This window comes from Netta rufina, assembly GCF_964035555.1.
Source record: "Netta rufina genome assembly, chromosome: 5".
In the NCBI taxonomy this organism is placed as follows: domain Eukaryota; kingdom Metazoa; phylum Chordata; class Aves; order Anseriformes; family Anatidae; genus Netta; species Netta rufina.
This window is the reverse complement of record NC_140128.1, coordinates 11,898,601-11,915,778: the sequence shown is the minus strand read 5'-3', so window position 1 is coordinate 11,915,778 and position 17,178 is coordinate 11,898,601. Positions and strand designations below refer to the sequence as shown.

At 47.5% G+C, this 17,178-nt stretch overlaps 1 protein-coding gene across 5 annotated transcripts in view; it reads right to left on the bottom strand.

Annotated features, from left to right (window-relative positions):
* Window positions 1–17,178, bottom strand: part of NR1H3 (nuclear receptor subfamily 1 group H member 3) — a 30,309-nt gene that overhangs the window by 12,303 nt on the left and 828 nt on the right. Inside the window, exons 1-2 of one of the 5 annotated variants that reach the window (XM_084287847.1) lie at window positions 16,776–16,880; window positions 830–1,077 (exon numbers count right to left, since the gene is read on the bottom strand). In XM_084287847.1, coding sequence (XP_084143973.1) covers window positions 830–947 — 118 coding nt within the window. In that variant the 5' untranslated portion in view covers window positions 948–1,077; window positions 16,776–16,880. Of the gene's footprint in view, window positions 1–829; window positions 1,078–9,914; window positions 10,102–11,542; window positions 11,737–16,775; window positions 16,881–17,178 lie in introns of those variants that run through there. The other 4 variants (XM_084287848.1, XM_084287849.1, XM_084287846.1 and 1 more) reach the window with 4 other exon arrangements.

The window sequence follows — 17,178 nt, the reverse complement described above, 5'->3', positions numbered from 1 at the left end:
ACAAATATGCTTATTCTTCCATCTAAAGAAACTATTTTCCAGTTTTAGCACTAGCCACTTTAGTTATACAGCTTGTTATTGCCATTTTGTGCAACCAAAGATCAAGATATATCAAGCTTAACCCCCCCCTCCGGTACCTTGGGCTCTCATTACAGTCCTCCTTCTTTAGTACATACACTATTTTATCATTTTTCTCACATTTTGTGATGTTTTTTCTTGCAACCTTTGTATTTTTTAAGTTTGAAGATATAGGATTCTGTGTGTCAGTGACAATTGTAACTGCAAAACTTCAGTTCTCTTTCCTGATACACTTTTAACTTCCATTCCTTGTGGCAGATTACTCTGTTTAATTCTGGTGCCTGTCTTTTTTTATGCCGTGTAGCTTCAAAACATCATGGCCTATTATGTCTCATTACTGTGAATACACACATTCAGGAGAAAAAAAGAATGTGTGGAGGAAAACTCTACTCTCCTGTTATATGAATCTGCAAGAACCTAGTACTTCATTGCATCACTAACCCTTGTAGGACTGTCACATACAGTAAAGCTTTGTTGTTCAGCAGCTTTTGATAAGGCAAACAAAAAGAACTCCATTTTACTGCCACGGACCTTGCCTCCAGGAGGTCAAATAAGCAAAGCATTCAACACGTTTATCAGCTGTATAAACCTGGTCATCTTCAACTACCAGTAAAGGATTCTAGTCTTAGACACTGGCTGCCTCAAGCGTAGCAGTAATCACCCTAAAATTTTGTTAAGTGTTAATTCTTTTTGCAGCTCAAAGAATGGAATTCACTTAGCTTGTGTGGACTGAATAAGAATTTTTCCATACCTGCATGCTCAGGGGGGTTCTCTGAGCCAGAGAAGAGTGAAAGCCCTTCCTCCTCCATCTCAAATACACTTGCCACCCTCTTCCCATGATCTTGTGTGCTGAGTTGAGTGGGACCCATGGAGGCCACACAGGAAGGGCTCGCTATAATCTCATTGCTGCAGCATGGTTACTGCAGAGCAAGAGGCAGCCGGCGTCTTCCTTCAACGTCTTCAGTTTCTTTCTGCTACTGCAAGTCAGAAAGGAAATACCTGTGAAGAAAAACAGATGCAAAAGAGGCAAGAGTTCAACTATTGAGGCTGTTAACTCCCCAAAGCTATTACAAACTGCATCACAAGCAAAATTAAGATTTTGTTTCCTTATTTATTAAAAAGGGACAATTAACTTTGTTTTATCAGTGTTTATTCCCTTGAAACACAACATTTTAACAAACTGTGGTAAAGGTACAAGGATTAACGCATTCAGACACAAAATTGCCTGTTTATTGCCAGAATATTTATCAAAGCAGGACACATCTCCATTACTGCTACCACCACCAGGGGAATTGAGCGCTGACCCCTCCCAAGTGTGTGAAAGGGAAATTCCAGACTTTACAACGGGTGGCCTTTGCTGAAGCTTCCAGTAACAAATGACCCGTTACTGCCAGTTGTGCTGGATTTTGTGTCACGCACTGCAGAACACAAAGAAAATTGTAAAAGACAATTTTGACGCAACGATTTAGCAAAGACTAATTTCCCTATTACTAGCAACAGCCAAAGGCTATGCCAAAGATCAATGATGCATCAAATATGAGGATTACAAATCCTTCCTGGACCTACAAAAAGAACTGAATAGCCAGCATCACACCTAAGGGAAACAACCCTTATGCCACCCCCAGGAAACAGACTCAGCACCAACCTTCTGAGGATCCAGCACTAACTTCACGCTACAGAACCTGAACCTGGAAAGCGAATCCAATCACTATTTTTCCCAAAAGCTCTACACCTGCACAGAAAAAGCCTTACCAGTTTGACTGCACAGACTTAGTGAAACTGATGTAAACTGCTAGTGTAAACACGCCTAATCTGACTAAGCATGCATTTAGATCAGTTGATCTCAATTCAGTGATTTATCAATGCAAGCTAAAGGGATTAACTGATTTAAAAAGCAACTGTGTTAAAGGCCTGTACCACTTTAACTTGACCAGTTGAGTTTGGGACCAGAGGACTGTGACTCTCTACAAGAGAGGAGGTGACAGAAGGCTGGGCAGCAGCCCAAATACAAACGCATCAGGTAGCCAGGGGCATGCTTCACACACCGCACTGCTGACTGGGAAAAGGCAGAGGACTGCTGTCCCCCGTCCCTTCTTCCCTCCTGTATGTTTGGACCAGACCACGAAGCTGCTCTCGGAATGCCAAAGACAAAGACAAAAGCAATAGTCCCACAAACCACCCCCTCCCAGGACTCCGAGAGCAACAGTCATCAAGTATAAATCCAGTCATACTGTCAAGCCTGCTGGACTCCTGCCATGTCCCATTACACGCCGGCAGATAATGAATGCAGGTCTAAAAAACCACAGGACATATTAATTTATGTGACCTTTATAAACACAGACTCAGACCGTATAAGGAATTCAAAGCTCTCTTCCCTTTGGTGCACGCAGCCCTGAATCACTGCCAAAACAGACCATCTATGATGAACGCAGTGGCAGCAAATACGAGACCCGAAGCCATAGGAAAAGTAAAAATCCTAATGTGGGAGACTGCTACATAACAGATCTGATTTGCCAACAATTCAAGAAGTCTCATAGTTCGCAAAGGAACAGAGTGGCCATCACAATCAACTTCAAAAAAAAACTCCACAGTAAATACTGCAGCCTTGTGGAGAGGCACAGAGCACCACTTGGAGAGAGGAACTTCAATGAAACAAACCCAAATGTGCCTTGTACTCCGAGTCCTGTGCAAGCTCCTCATTGATGCAGATTACCAGATGTCTCTGGGCACGTTTGGGCACGAAACAGTGAGCTAAGTGTACTGCCTAGATGCATCTCCACATTCCTTTAAACCACGCAAAAGATTCATTCAAACGGTAATTATTGTGAAGAATGAATCACTACCAGCAGCACTGCAGTGCTTTTTGAAGCAAAAGTTTGATCCTCCAGCTGAGGCATTGAGTGACTGAGCTCAGGTCCTGTTGCATCCCGGGCGTAAGCTGTGATGTATTCCGGAAGGTAAAAAGAGGAGGGCGCATCCTGATGGGATTCTGAAACTCTCATCCACGATTGACATGGCAGGAGTGAAACTTGCTGTCAGCAGGACATCTGGAGCCCAAAGGGGAGTTTCTAAAAACACACACACAACCACAAGACTGCAGACTTCCTGGCGATGTCTGACTAGTCTGCAGTTAGCACCAGGGAGGGGAGTATAAAGCTGCGTGCACACCCAGGACACGGCAAGGAGCAAGGCCTATCAGCCACTATCTTCGTGCTGCGAAACCAGCCCACATGCTCCTACCTCCTGCACCAGCTTCCCTAGCCCTCCCCCAGCGGAACAGGCCAGACAGGAGCAGGGCAGATGAGAAGCCTCTCCTACGAGACAGCATTTTTTAGTTTCGTAGCTGCAGTAACAGGCTGTGGAAAACTGACCGAACTGCAAACAGCAGCACGCTGGTGGGGCTAGGTAAAGAAAACAAAATCAGCATTTTCCACTCAGGCACACATATATATGAGAGGCTGTATGATTAGGCCAGCAAGTCAGTTTTCATAGAAATATACAAGAAGAGTTTCCAAATGACTAAAACCCTTGAGTTCTGTACTAACAGCCACGTTATTAGAGGTTCGTATCTCCCAATTTGCACCACCACTTCAACTTGAGATAAAGAAGGGTAATGCAAGCTTTAATTGCAAAAGGGAACAGAACCTTCCTGACATCATCTGCTGTGCTGCCTCCCACCGTCTGTCTCAGCTTTGTTAGTTTTAGAAGCCAGGACTGGCCAAGTGACAGAAGATGGGGCAATCGCTTCTCTCTAACATAGCATCCAGGGCAGAGAAACCTAGTGAACATACTCCAGCGAGGAAGCCCATACAGATGAAAGACTGATGGAAACAATTCTCTACCAGCCCTTGCCATTCACATCTCAAACAAGACACTAAACACCTCTGAAATGTGTTGCCACCAGGTTCTCCCTACTCCATTTCTTTCCTCTTTCTTCCTTTTCTGAGACAACTGAACAACTCTGAGACCAGTGGTTTCAACACCAGTGCTCCTGCAACAGAAAATTCTGTAACAAAGACCAGAGGTGGCAGCCCTGGCTCTTGCACTTCATGTTAACTGCCAGAAACCTTCATTACTTCCTCCAGCAACAGCCTTGTCTCAACCCATACGCTCAGCTGAAAGTCTTCTTCCAAGCCCAGCTAAAGCATTTATGCACTCTTCTGGAAGTCTTTGACCTGGCCTGTCATCAACAGCCACAAAGCTGCAGAATATGCCTCATTTCTGTCCCATAGTCATAGAGGGTAAATAAAGAATAAAAGGTAAAGGCTCTGAGCAGCACAGCACATGGGTAAAGAAACCAAGTGAGCCAGGTGCAGTTATTGCGACTCCTGCTAAAAACGTCTGTCCTCTCCTTGGCATTTATTGTCTAGTGCTTTCTGGGAGAAGTTTAAGAGCCAGGAAGCAGACCAGATGCAAATGCATCTCCAGAGAACCTGTACTGTGGAGCGCAGGAATAATGGGAGGAATAGCACAACAAGCCTTTTACCTCCAAGCACTGGAAGCTCCGATGAAACGGTAGCTTTTTAGGAAGTTTGCGCAAGCCTCTGGTATCTTTCAAAAGAAGAGTTACTGGTCAGAGTCCTGGTAAGTTACAAAATCCTACAGCCTTCTGCCAAGAAAAAAATAAATGGTTAGGTTTCAGTTCCAAAATGAATCACAAGTGCGCTCTCTGCAGCACGTCAGCATCAGCAGAAGAGACCTTGCATTTGTATTCCTGTGTTAACATGACTGTGCTCATGTGTCACACACCTGCGTGGCAGCAGGACTAGGTTTTTTTGGAGGGGGCCTAAAAAAGCAGGCTGTTGGTGAACTACTGTGTCTGATAGGAAGGTTTATCCTTCACAGGTACTTAAAACAGGGATCTAATTTGGCATTTGGGCTTCTAAATGCATTGTGACATGCAAGAGGAGTGCTGGCACCCATTCTGGAACTACCCCTGAGAGCTGGGTCGAAACAATGCTTAACGGTCTCTGCTGAAATCTAAATGCACAGTGTGTACACCACTGGTGCTATCTTTGGTACCAAAAGTTGGCTGCAGATATAAATGGCTGAGGGAAAAAAATAAACATGGTCGGACTGACATTTCACGGACCCTACAGCACTAGCAGGGAACAAAGCCCCCCAGGAGACACTGCTGTTCCAATTCTTTCATAAGGACTAACCTAACGCTCTTCCTATCCCTCCTCTGGTGTGGCAGCCAGAGAATTTTCACAGAATTCCCCAAAGAACACGGCAGTACCTTGCAGTTGGCCCAGAGAAACAAAAGAAGAAACATCCTAGCTCATTCCTCTGCAACATTGCATTTCTCAAGAAGTACCAACACAACTAAGAGGTCCATAGGAGGGTCAGAAGTACATATATAACAGGTTTTGCTTTGTAAAAAGTGGAAAGAGCCACTTGTACCTTTCAGAGCAGAAGAAGAAATCTATGCAAATCTGTCATGTTGAGAATAAAGTAAGAATCTGTGTGAAAAACATTAAAAATGAAAAAAAATTCAACTTGATTGTCAATGGGAGGGAGAAAACACGAAAATGCAAGGCATGTAAAGCAGCGCAACAGGATAGCATAAGGAGTAATTCTGAACATTATGTTTACAAATAAGGCAAAGAGCTGTACCGTGACTCTGAGGAAAAAGAAACTAGCTGGGCCCCAGCTGTAAGAGCCCTCTCCACAGAGAATTGCAGCGACCCCAGTTGAAATTGCATTATCCATTCTGATGCCACAGAAGCACAAAGACATCCACAGACTGGAAGGAGTCCACAAGCCACCATCAGTCTCGATGATCCTGGTAAGAAAGCTGCTGCCTCGTGATTGCTTCCATTCGCGACCAAGCTAAGCTTCAGCTGACTGCTACAAGTTGCCCAAGTGCGTCGCAGCTGCCTGTGAGCCTCACGAGCTGCTGCCACCTCTGGTCCTATCAGCTGCTCCTAACCGTGCAGCCTGCTCCACTTAGGTCTCCTGTCCCCAGTGATACAGTCTTATTCCCACCTCTGCCCCTCTGGCTCTGAGTCTGAGAGCCCCCATCCTCTTACCTTGGCTCTGACTCCTGCTGCTGACCAGCTTCCTTACTACCTGTGACTTTGCTGACGTGTGGCGTGAGCTTTGCTTACAGCATTTGTCTCCCTTTGAAGTGGTGCATCCCTGAATTCGCTTCAGTTCTCTCTGCAGCACCTGGCTCTCATGGTGAAGCCTTCCTCTGGGCTGTGCCTCCACCCCCGGCTTTAGTCTGGTCTCAGCACACAGCGAGATGTCTCCTAACCTGCTCAGCTATGGATGCTGTGGCAGTATTCAGAGGGCAACAGCCAAAGTGACTAACAACCAGACAGACTAAAATATTCCTGTGTGTCACTTGGTCGAAGGAGTACAGGGAAGAGAAGCAGGAAGGTCTAATGATGGTGTACAGCAGGACGGGAGGGATTATTCTGAAAGACAGATTCCACCTATTCCTCATAGGCTTGACAAGGAAGGGACAGTCAGGCTCTTACAGGCAAACCTCCTAACGCTGTTTTTAGCTCTCTGAGACTGGAGGGCAGACTTGCTAATTTTCCTTCCAAAATCAGACTTTTTATTACAACAATGCAAATATTTCTGCGGACGTTTATCAATCCATATCCAACGTGACTTAGATGCTCCTGCCGTACAGAATATGCCTCTATCAGCAAACGATTGCAGCAGCAGAAATTGGAAGCCAGTTCCACCCACCTCAGGGAAAAAAGAAAACGGGAGTGAAGCAAAAGAGAAATCTTTCTCCAGTGAAAATTGTTGGTTTTTTTTTTGTTTTGTTTTTGTTTTTTTGTTTGTTTTGTTGTTGTTGTTGTTGTTTTTGCAAATTGTTTAGAAAAGTGAATTAGGGTCCTAAGCCACAAATGTACAACCAAACAGAACACCCTAATTCGGAGCAGAATCAGTCCCAAGCACTTCTGCTCTGTTCTGCATCAAAAACCAAATTCACTGTGTCTTCACAACACAGCGTGTGTTTCTTTCCCACACAGGGCAATTTGGGAACAGAGCTTCACAAACTGTCCCTGAGAAGACGACAGAATGTGCTGACTGCAAGAACGCCCAAGAACTTACAAGTTCTGCAAAAGAGCTTCTCACCCCAACAGCAATCATTTTGCAAGAAGTCAGCTCTTCCGTTCACGCCTCATCCAGCAGGAGATGCTCCCTCCCCTCTCTCGTTACCTGTCTCTCATTATTCCTTGCCTGTCAAAGGCTGAGGTTTGGGTTTTGCCCTCGTCTTCACCTCTTGGTTTCTGCCTGATCAAAGCGTGCCGCGTCAACACAAGGAGCTAGGGGAAAAGAGTTACACCGTGTCTGCTTTCAGGGTGGGTAAGATCCTGAAGTGGGCCGTGCCTTTCTGCTTCCTCCCACCCCACAGCCAGATGCCCTTGATCCCGCAGCTGAGAGGAGAAGGGAGGTTACTGCCGTTCATTCACACCGAGCACAGGGAGCTCGCGCCTCTCTTCCTGTTTGCACCGAGGCAGCAGTCCCTGTGACAAAGGAAGAGAGTAAGAGGCAGAAAGGGAGAGAGAGGACAGATGCTGGTTAGAAAGGACAGACTCTTTCCTGGTTAATTACCTGGAAATGAATAACAAGTGCTATCAGGCCTGGTGTGTCCACCTTGCTGACATGAAATTCCCCTAAAGGCCATTGACACAAGTTTCCTTGAACTCTGGAAAACAGCACCAGCCAGGCCTGGGTAACAAAGCTCATCCCTTCCACTCCTCCCAGGCTTTCTACTGTCACCGCCACCTCAGCTTTCAAGCTTCTGGCTAACCTAGACTACAACCACCCCCAAATGGCAAAAACTAGAGCACGCACGGGGTTATGGCAAAGTGCCAAGCCATTTATCCCCAGCTCTGTGCAGCCAGGTGAGCTGGGGACTGGTGCCCCAACGCGAGGAGCGGGCAGAGCACTGCCACCTGGAGCACCATCGACTTGTGCAGCACCTGTGGGGGAGAACAGGAGCAGAACTTGCCGTTCGGGGCTGAACTGCAGTAATCCTCAGCATCTGGCTGCAAATCCAGCTCCAACAGTCAAATGACAGTTTGACGCCGCTATCAGCATCGACCTTCAGATGGCAGGAAGCACGACTGAGGCTTTGACAGAAGCTTCAAACAGGAAAAATCGCCTCTGCGCTCCTCCCAGGAGGATGGAACGCACGAAGCCGAGCAGCTGCCCCCTCCTGCTATCACGGGAGCAAAGGGCAGCTCCCTGCTGCTCCTCGGGAAGAAGGGCAAGGAGGGGATCCAGGCTGCAGCCCCGTCCGTACGAATGGTTGTTAGCACCAGCAGTAACAGCAAGTTCTCCCTATGGAAATTCTCTTTATAAGAGCAGCAGCGTTCTTCCACCAGTGCCACTCACAATTTCCCCATGCAAATTAAGCTAGCAGCAAGTCTTTTTTTTCCCTAAGCATATCTACACCGTGGCAATTTTGCTTTGTTTTTCTTCCTAGGACACATGCAACAGCTAGCATAATTCTTCTGTACTTTTACCCACATCACCAGACAAAATCAATAAATAAATGAAATCATACGTGGAAAGTATTCAAGCAGCCTAGGAAACTTCCTCCAATTAAATTATCTGCTAAGCAGCAAGACCCTGCTGTGGGAAACCAACACTGAGCTGTTTGCAGCTCGCTATTTCTGCTGCTGACCTGCTCTTACGCATCCCACGTGCAACAACAGTTCATCACATCCTACTGAAGGCTGGAAACGAGAACAGATTTCACCTCAGTTCCCTTCTAAATGCCACTGCATGGCAGCACAGAAAACACAACCGGAGTGTCTGCTGTCTCTGGACTCTCTCTCCAGCTTTATACAGCCGCCAGTACCTTGTTCTGCAATAGCTACCCCAAACCTAACAGCCAGCCACTCTTTAAAGTTTTCAAGTAACAGCTTCAAGATGTAGTTTCCTCAGCCTTGTCAGAGAACGTGGCCCAAAAAAAGACAGGAAATACCCAGCGTCATCTAGATCAGAGGTAATGGCAACAACTAGCTAGGTTCAAAAAGCCTGATCGTGGTTTTTTTTTGTTTGTTTTCTTAAATGGGGCTTGCACTGAAGTGAAAAAAATAAGAGTGAAAGAAATCTGTCTCTCCAGCCAGTGTGGAGCACTGCATTGGCACCATATTGCAGAGAGCAGAACAAAACTCTACCTCGGAGTCTTTATGACCCCCAACCCCACAGAGGTTAGACCTCTGCTACAGGGAACACAAGTCTGAGGGATTTGGGATGTTATCCCAATGCTGTCTCCAAACTGGAGAGAGATCAGAACTAAGAAATAAAATAACACAAGAACAAACAACAAGGATGACTACTTAAAGTAACAACCTGATAGAGGACGTCAGGGAAAAGGACTAAACCCGGTCCCCAGCCAGTAAGAGGATCAAAGAAATTATGGCTAGAGAAGTTGGCCTTTTTCTGCATGCAGAAAGCAATAATGATAAATAATAACAGAACATACTGCTTACCTGGTTGTTTCCTTAAAAATAATTTAATCTCTGCAAAACCCTATGAGGTCAGGGAATACCATCTGACTGCCCGTGCCTATTCTAACCAAATGCCTTTAGCAGCTAGCAGCATTAAAGGGAAACCTGCTCAGCTCGCCAGCTTGTCTCAGCCCATCTCTTCAAGCATCCTGAAGTGCTCTGAGCAGGAACATGGCCCAGTCCGCTGTCAGCACAGAACTGCTGCTAGAACAGATAACAGCAGTAAGAAACAGCAGCAACGTTTTACCAGCAAGACAAGAGGACGAAGGAGAAGTTCCCAAAGCTGTAAGATGAATCACAGCAAAGCCTGAAAGAAAACTTAAAAGCACTCAGCTCGCAGGCTCTTACCCAGCCCACACTCTCTTTGACACCGCTCTCCATCCTCTAGCAGATACGGAATAAAAGAACATGAGGCAAGAGAGGGAAGAAGGGAATAAGGGAGCGGGCTGTTAATGGCGCAGTTGTTTGTTCATCGTTCTGATTTCCTCCTTTCCTCCCACCCCAAGAGCACTTCCATCAGCACGCTGCACACCGCCGTAACCGGAACAGGAGTGTTTCTGGGAAACAGCCTTTTTATGGAGTATCTGTACAGCACTTAGTATCCAAGCACCATCCCACCTAAAAGCATCTATCAAAACAAATACTACCGCTCACAGGCAAAACAGAAATACAGTACTGGATTGCAAAACAGGCAGGAAAATCATTTAGATTCCCTTAAGGGCAGTAGGGGAAAAGCGGCGTTTCCCATTCATAGAAATCTCATCCCTAGATGTAGCACAGAGGGCAGGAAGAAACGACAGCGCTACAGAAATACCCATATAAAACAGATACTGGGACCGGGTCTAAATTGCTTCAAAGAAAGCTTGACCATTCCACATGTTGGCTTATTCCCCACTCATCCATTACCTGCCATGCGTTTTGGCAAGTTTTGCTACCACTGCTTTTGAGAAAAGGAGAGAGGAGAGGCAGGGCCTCCCACCCCACAGCAGATCTACGCACCCAAACCTACATCAGCAAGAAGACTGCAGCCGAGCAGGGAGAGAGAGGAGAAGTAGTGCCAAGAAACACAGTAAAGACTGGCATCGCAGCAGGGTGCAGGTCAGAAGAAAAGACCATTACGGGCTCTGTCATAAGGCAAACTTGCCCTGCTTTTGACTTTACTATTCCAGGCCCTGGTCTGCACGGGCTATTTTTGCTCTGGGGGTCATTTCTGCTGAACACTTCCAAGGTACGACATCAGCAGGATAAGGGAGGGAATTATTTTCCTTTTTAAATAAATCCAGAGAGTGAAAGCTACAAGGGAAGGGTTAAAGGCCTGAAAATGAGAGAAAGAGGATCCGTGTGACAGGAAGGGAGCATGTGAGAGGGCGTGTGACAGCCTGAGTGGCAGAATGTGTGTGTGTGTGTGTGTGTGTGGATCTCATTCCCTCCGAGGCTCTTGGCCAAATGTGGAGCTGAACTTTCTGCAGACTTTGTCCTGCCAAGTCATGTTCCCTTCTCACACGGCCTGACATCACCACAAATGCTCAGCTGGAAAACAGTCCAGAGCCGGACAGAGTCCGGGACTCAAACAGCAGCCAGTGAAATGGCCGCGCGGGCGGCACACCCACCGGCCGGCACAGCAGCCCCCGGTCCTGCAGGTGATCTCCATCCAGAAAGAGCCCTAACGAAGCACAAAAGGGCCGAGGTGCTAACAGCCCGATGCTTTTTTACAGCCCCAAACAGGTTGAAAAAAGCAGAACGTAACCATGAGATTGTCAGGGTTTGTCATAAGGAACATACTGCATGGAGCCCACTCCGTTCCCAGCTCCTGCGCAATGTTGCCACGAGGAGGAGGAGGAGGAGGAAGCCAATGGCAGAATTCACAAGCAACCCACGGAAAAAAACACAAGCCAGCGGTTCTGCCCAGCTTAATGCCCTGGCAGGGGCTGTATGAAGCAAGCAAGCAAACATTGCACAGGTCAGCGAGCTCCTACCACCCAGCCGGTCAGGAATAGCTGCAGAGCCAAGTTCAGTTCTGGAAAACGTGAGCACGTGTACGAGCAGGCAGCGGGGCTGAGCCAGCAGGTGGCCGGCCTTCTTCTTCTGCTCCTTGCACCAAGGAAGGAGGGTGGGGATGGCCGCTGATTCTGGGACACTGCAGAAGGCACCACCCAGAGCAAGTATCAGGCAGTACCAGTTGGAGTTGATACCGAAGTGAGGCAGGACAAAGTCTCCAGGCTCTCCTTGGTTTTACCTCTTCGTGCCCAAACTGCTGTTAGAAGAAGCATGATAGGAAAATAGTGCTGGTAATAGAGAGAAAAATCATGTTTTCTTCAGGAAAAGGCTTCTGCATTCACCACACCTGTGCTACTTGAAGAAAAACAAATAGCAACTTGGCAGCTTTCTACAGACCGAGGGAAAATTTTTCTTCAGTCCCACGTAACCCAGCAAGTTGATCCCCTTCTTCTCAGACACGCTTAGATAACAGGAGCTACACCGCATGACCTAAGCTCATCTGTATGTTACATTTGAAAAGACTCCTCACAACTCGAGTTCCCTCTTCCCTCACTAAAGGAATCCGACACCTTTCACCAGCGCAACTTCGCCTGCCCATGCGCTACACAGACCTTGAATCACAGCCCTAGGGCTTCCTGCCCACACCTGCTGATGCCCAGGAACGTTTCCCTCACCAACTGCAAACACAGAAGCCATCTGTCACATTTCTTCCTTGCCCTTCCACCGAGACCAGAAAACTGTTCCTCTCCCACAGAGGAAGGGGGAAGCAGTTGATGAGCAGAAGAGCAGAATGGCCAAGTCGATACTGGGAGGCAGGACGACAAATTCTCCTTCAGCTTCCCGAGCACGCAGCTGGGCGAGCTGCCCTGCCTCGGTGGCAGCACTCCTGCAAGCTGCAGCACGCTGGCGAGGGCTCCGTGTGTGGATGCAAGTCAAGGCAAGAGCCACCAGGGCAAGCCTCAAAGGCTCTTGCAGCGCAGCGTCAAGTGCCCACAAACATTCCCCGTGGGTGCTCAAGGAGCCACTACATGTGCGTTACCTGACAACGTGACAATGGAACAACGTCCAGGAAAAGTCACTGCCATAGCATGTGGAGTCCTTTGGGGACTGGCACATTTCTGCATGCATGGCCCTGGCAACCGAGACACACCACGGAGTTGTTTCAGAAGCCTACCTCTTTGCCCTCGTTTCATAAGGGCCCTAAATAGACTGCTTAAATTCCAAACATTTCTGTTTAAGTAGGAATTTACACGCACTTGTCCAAGCTTACACTCAGTAAATTTATTTTCTAAGACAATGAGAAATTATGATAAAGCCTAAAACAATCATTACAACAAAAGCAGGAATGCTCTCCAAGCAGAGAGAGCACACGGTTGCAGTGGAATGCTTAAAGAACGTGATTCCTAAACTTGAAGAAGTTCTTAAGGCCACCGAACCAGAGTCCACTGAAGTACCGATGGAAAGAGGACAGAAAGATTAGTTTCATCAATTCGATTATTAAATTAGTTCAGTTCACTGAACGCTGGGGGAGGGAAGCATAAAAGAGGGGGGAGATGTTTTCTCTCTTCTAATCTCTGAATAAAAACAACACAAGGGAGGATGAGTTATGCTCACTCTAAGATCTGGAAGGACACAATGACCAAAAACAACCAGTTCGTTTTGCTGAGTACAGATAACACTGCCTTGTTACACTAAAACAGTTTCAACAACAACACACTCCAGCAAGCATATTTTCTCTTCTGTATCGAGCCCTTGATTATAGTCTAGTTATAAAATATTTAGTTTTGCATGTTTTTAATTTGACCTTTTTATTCAAATGCAGTTTTGCACAAGTCATAAGGAAAGGAATTACTCATCCAGTAAATCCAAGTGACTATTTTCTAACGTAAACATTTACTGTGATATAATAGCATAACGCGGATGCATGTATACACTATCATCCTGCTTAGCAAGAAATATTAATAAATTAGCTTTGCCAATTAGAAGGTACCTTCCTTTTAGGAAAACACCAAATGCAAAACCAGGCTTACATGAATAACTTAAATCACCCACCGAGATTTGAAAGCAGCAAGTTGGAAGCCTGGCTTTAAACCACTCAGCCTTGTTTGTTTCACAGCTGGCCAAGAGGGCCCCTCTCCCCAGAGAGGGAATGGATGCCACTCCTCTGCCCCATTCATTTCAAGAAATTGTACAAGTTTATTTACCCATATATATTTCTAAACCTTTAAATAAACTACAGAACCTAATATGCCAGGGAACACCTACTCTCTTGTCAGTCACCTGCTTTAGCAACCAGTGCAATACTCACCGAACATCTTTTATTTACATCCCAGAGAGGTATAATTCAGCTTGGCTCTGCAGCATGGCTTTGAAAGCCTTTCAATCCTCCCATCCCAGTTCTCCCGCTTAATCCTACAGACAATGGCTTTGGTCTGATCAAAACAAGAATTAGATTTCTAATTCTCTAACATCGTTCTCTCCATTTCACCATCAACTTCACACTAATAAACACGTATTTCCCCCCCCCTTCCCTTAAACACAAAGGACAGGTTTTCACTCTGCCCTCCTATGTGCACTACCTGAATTAGCCTTTGCCCTCCCCAGATAAGACACTTAAAAGCTTGGCAGCATAGATTTCAACTCACGTTACGAAATGAGGCTGCTATCACCTTAACATTTTCTTTTGGACACTCCATAAAGCAAGTGATTTTACCTTACAGGAAATCTGGTTTTGAGATCTCCAGGTCTAAAACTGCAAGCCATGCTGGCTCCCAGGATGCCTCCTTGTTAGCGAGGACACCAGCGAGGAGTTCGTCCGTGCTCCAAAAATTGGAGAAAAAAGATATTTTGTCTTAAGCAGCAAGTCACAGATGGCCACCACCACACAGGGTGGCTAGAACTTTTAACAGAGAAATGAATGCCAGAACACGTAAAGCCTGATCTAATTTAACAATATCATACCCATCAGTCAAACCAAAGCTCGTTCCAGTACAGCTTGCCAGCTGCCGTAACTGCCGTGGAAATGCTGGGTCAAACATTGTACTTACATACGAGCAGAAGCAGAAGCATGACCAAGTTGAACCTGTTTGTGGCCTAGATGCAGAACTGTGCCTGACTGCAGGAAGCACTCCCCTGAATTCCCTCCCAAGATGAGGCTCCTTCCCACGGAGACGGTTTCCACAGCAAGGAGGATGCGATTCTGCCTTCCTGAATTATCATGCGGCGAGGAACACACAGTAACAACTCTGTAGCAGAGCAATTTTCCCCAGTGAAACAAAATATCCTCACATGTTAAGTTTCACCTCAATTCTGAAACAGTTGCTTTTCTCCAAGATTGTCAGATCTGCAGGTCTTATTGTTGGGGGTTACATCAATCTGACAAGTTTTCCTATTCGATATACAAAGACTCACAGAGCTGTGGCAACGAGACTTTGACAGCAGCTGCTTCCAGAGCAGCAAGCAGGATCGCCCTTTAACACGTTCAAGACAAGGCACCTTATATTCTATATTCTTCCCTGGGAACATGACTTCTGGAAAACAGCGACAGCTAAAGGCCTTAAAATCAAAGCTTGACATTTTGAAAAAAGTCCTTGCTGATAGCCAGATGCTCACATACCAGATCTAATTAGAAAAGATGCAACTTTTGTGGTCTGAGACCATCCCCACTTCTAAAGACCGGATCGCATGTTTAAAGACAGCAGAGCATTCATCCTTCTCTGTACCAAAGAATGAGCGCTCTGAGAGTCCTAAGGGCTATTCCTAGAGAAAGCACCCTTCCTGAAAAACTTCTCTGAACAGAGATAGCAGCGCTGGAAACGCCACTCTCCCTACAGGTGTGAGATGGGGATGAGGCAGCAAGCTGCACTTGCGCAGCAGTAACTGCTCCCCAGTGACAAGGGTAACCCAAGGCACACGGCCAGGATGCAACAAGTCAGTGATAAAGTTTCCTGTTTGTTAGTTTTTGCTTTTTTCTTTTTTTGGATTAGGCAATTTATATATAACTAGGCCCTGCTACAGTACTTCTGCTGCTGTTCTTCACTACACAAACAGCTGCGGGGTTCCTCGAGGAGCCACAGAGCTCCTGAGCAGCTCCACACTCTCCACACTCTGCCTCGGGTTTATTCTCCCAGCTATTTTGCTGGCCTCCTTCTGCAAAGAAGAACACACATGTGTAAACACAGGAGAAAGAAACGCTAAGCTCCACGCCAGATTTCGACAAGGGATTAGGCCGGGAAGCCGGGCAGCCTGCTCTCAGGCCTTGCAGCAGGAGGAACCTTCTGGTGAGCGAGTTGCAGGTGTGGTGGCAGAGAAGTGTGGCAAGGCCAAACTCCATCCTGCCCGGGCACAACGCGTACTGTCTCCAATGCCCTCTTCCCACAGCCCAAAGGAGGGAAGGCGGAGCTCAGCAACACACGGCTGGAATTCTCAAGCCAAATCCGCTCTCTTAATTAGAAGGGGAGACCACTGCTCGCTAGGGGAAGGAGCAAACAGCTTTTCCTTTTTCTGCCTGCCCTCATGTACAGTCTTCTCCCAGACACCCAGGGAGCAGCAGATGCTCCACGTTCCTCAGGACGAGCAGCAGAGCTCAGAGGCTTGTCTTCCCTGCAAACATAACCTGCAGTCATAGCCAGGAACTGGCTGACACACAGTGATCCAAACGGTTAGTCACAAATGTGAGTCAGGGCTGGAGACTCCCGCAGAAGCAGCTTTGCAGTGAGGAGCCCAATGGTGCCTTTAGGGGAAAAAAAAATAAATAAAAAAAGGCAGGGGGGTGGGAAATCTGTGGTGGAAAGTATCTCTCAGCAGCGATCCGAGGTTTGTTGTGCTGTAACGAAATACCTGTTGCTGCACATCTCCGGACCTCAGCACAACATGTGGCAATGAAACAACACACAGAGAAATCACCCCCAGCAGAAGCCCAGTTACCCTCTCATGGTGCTGTGTGAACCGATGGCCCTGCAGATGAGCCTGTGCCCCGGAACGCTCGTGATGCAGGCTGACAGGACGCGGCAGGTGAAGGGGACAGCAAAACGCTGAGCTGAGCAGCGCAGACAAGGACAGGCGACGAGCAGGCACAAAACAAGCAAACACCTCCCCATCCTGCACCCCGCAGCACCTCCAGCAGAGCTCGGGGCTCTCTGGGCACACAGCAACAGCCACAATCACCCGACCCTTCCCACCGCCTGCCCCATCCGCTCAGAGGGGGGAAACCTTTTCCAGCACTGTCCCAAAGTAGAGCCCTCTCTGCTCTGTGATCCCAGTGGGCGAGTGGCTCCTTCCTGCGCTGCCCGGGCCCCGTATCCTTCCAGCACCTTCCAGCGCCTCCCCAGCCCCGGGAGGAAAGTTACCGGTGCTGCTGGCCTGCCGCTCCGACCCGGCCGCCCACGCCACGCGTGTCTCGCCCCGCCTCGCCCCACTCCACCCAGCAGCCGCCCACTCTGGGAAGCAGGGGCTCGGTGCCCACCAGAGCAAGCCCCTGGTGCAAAATCCACCCTGAGTGCTGCTGGACGCCGGGAGCGAAACGAAAGCTGGGGTTTGTGCCAGCAAACAGCTGAACCGAAGTCGGTTCCACACGCGTGGCTCCGAGCTGAAGGCAAGGCGGTGGCTTGCAGCC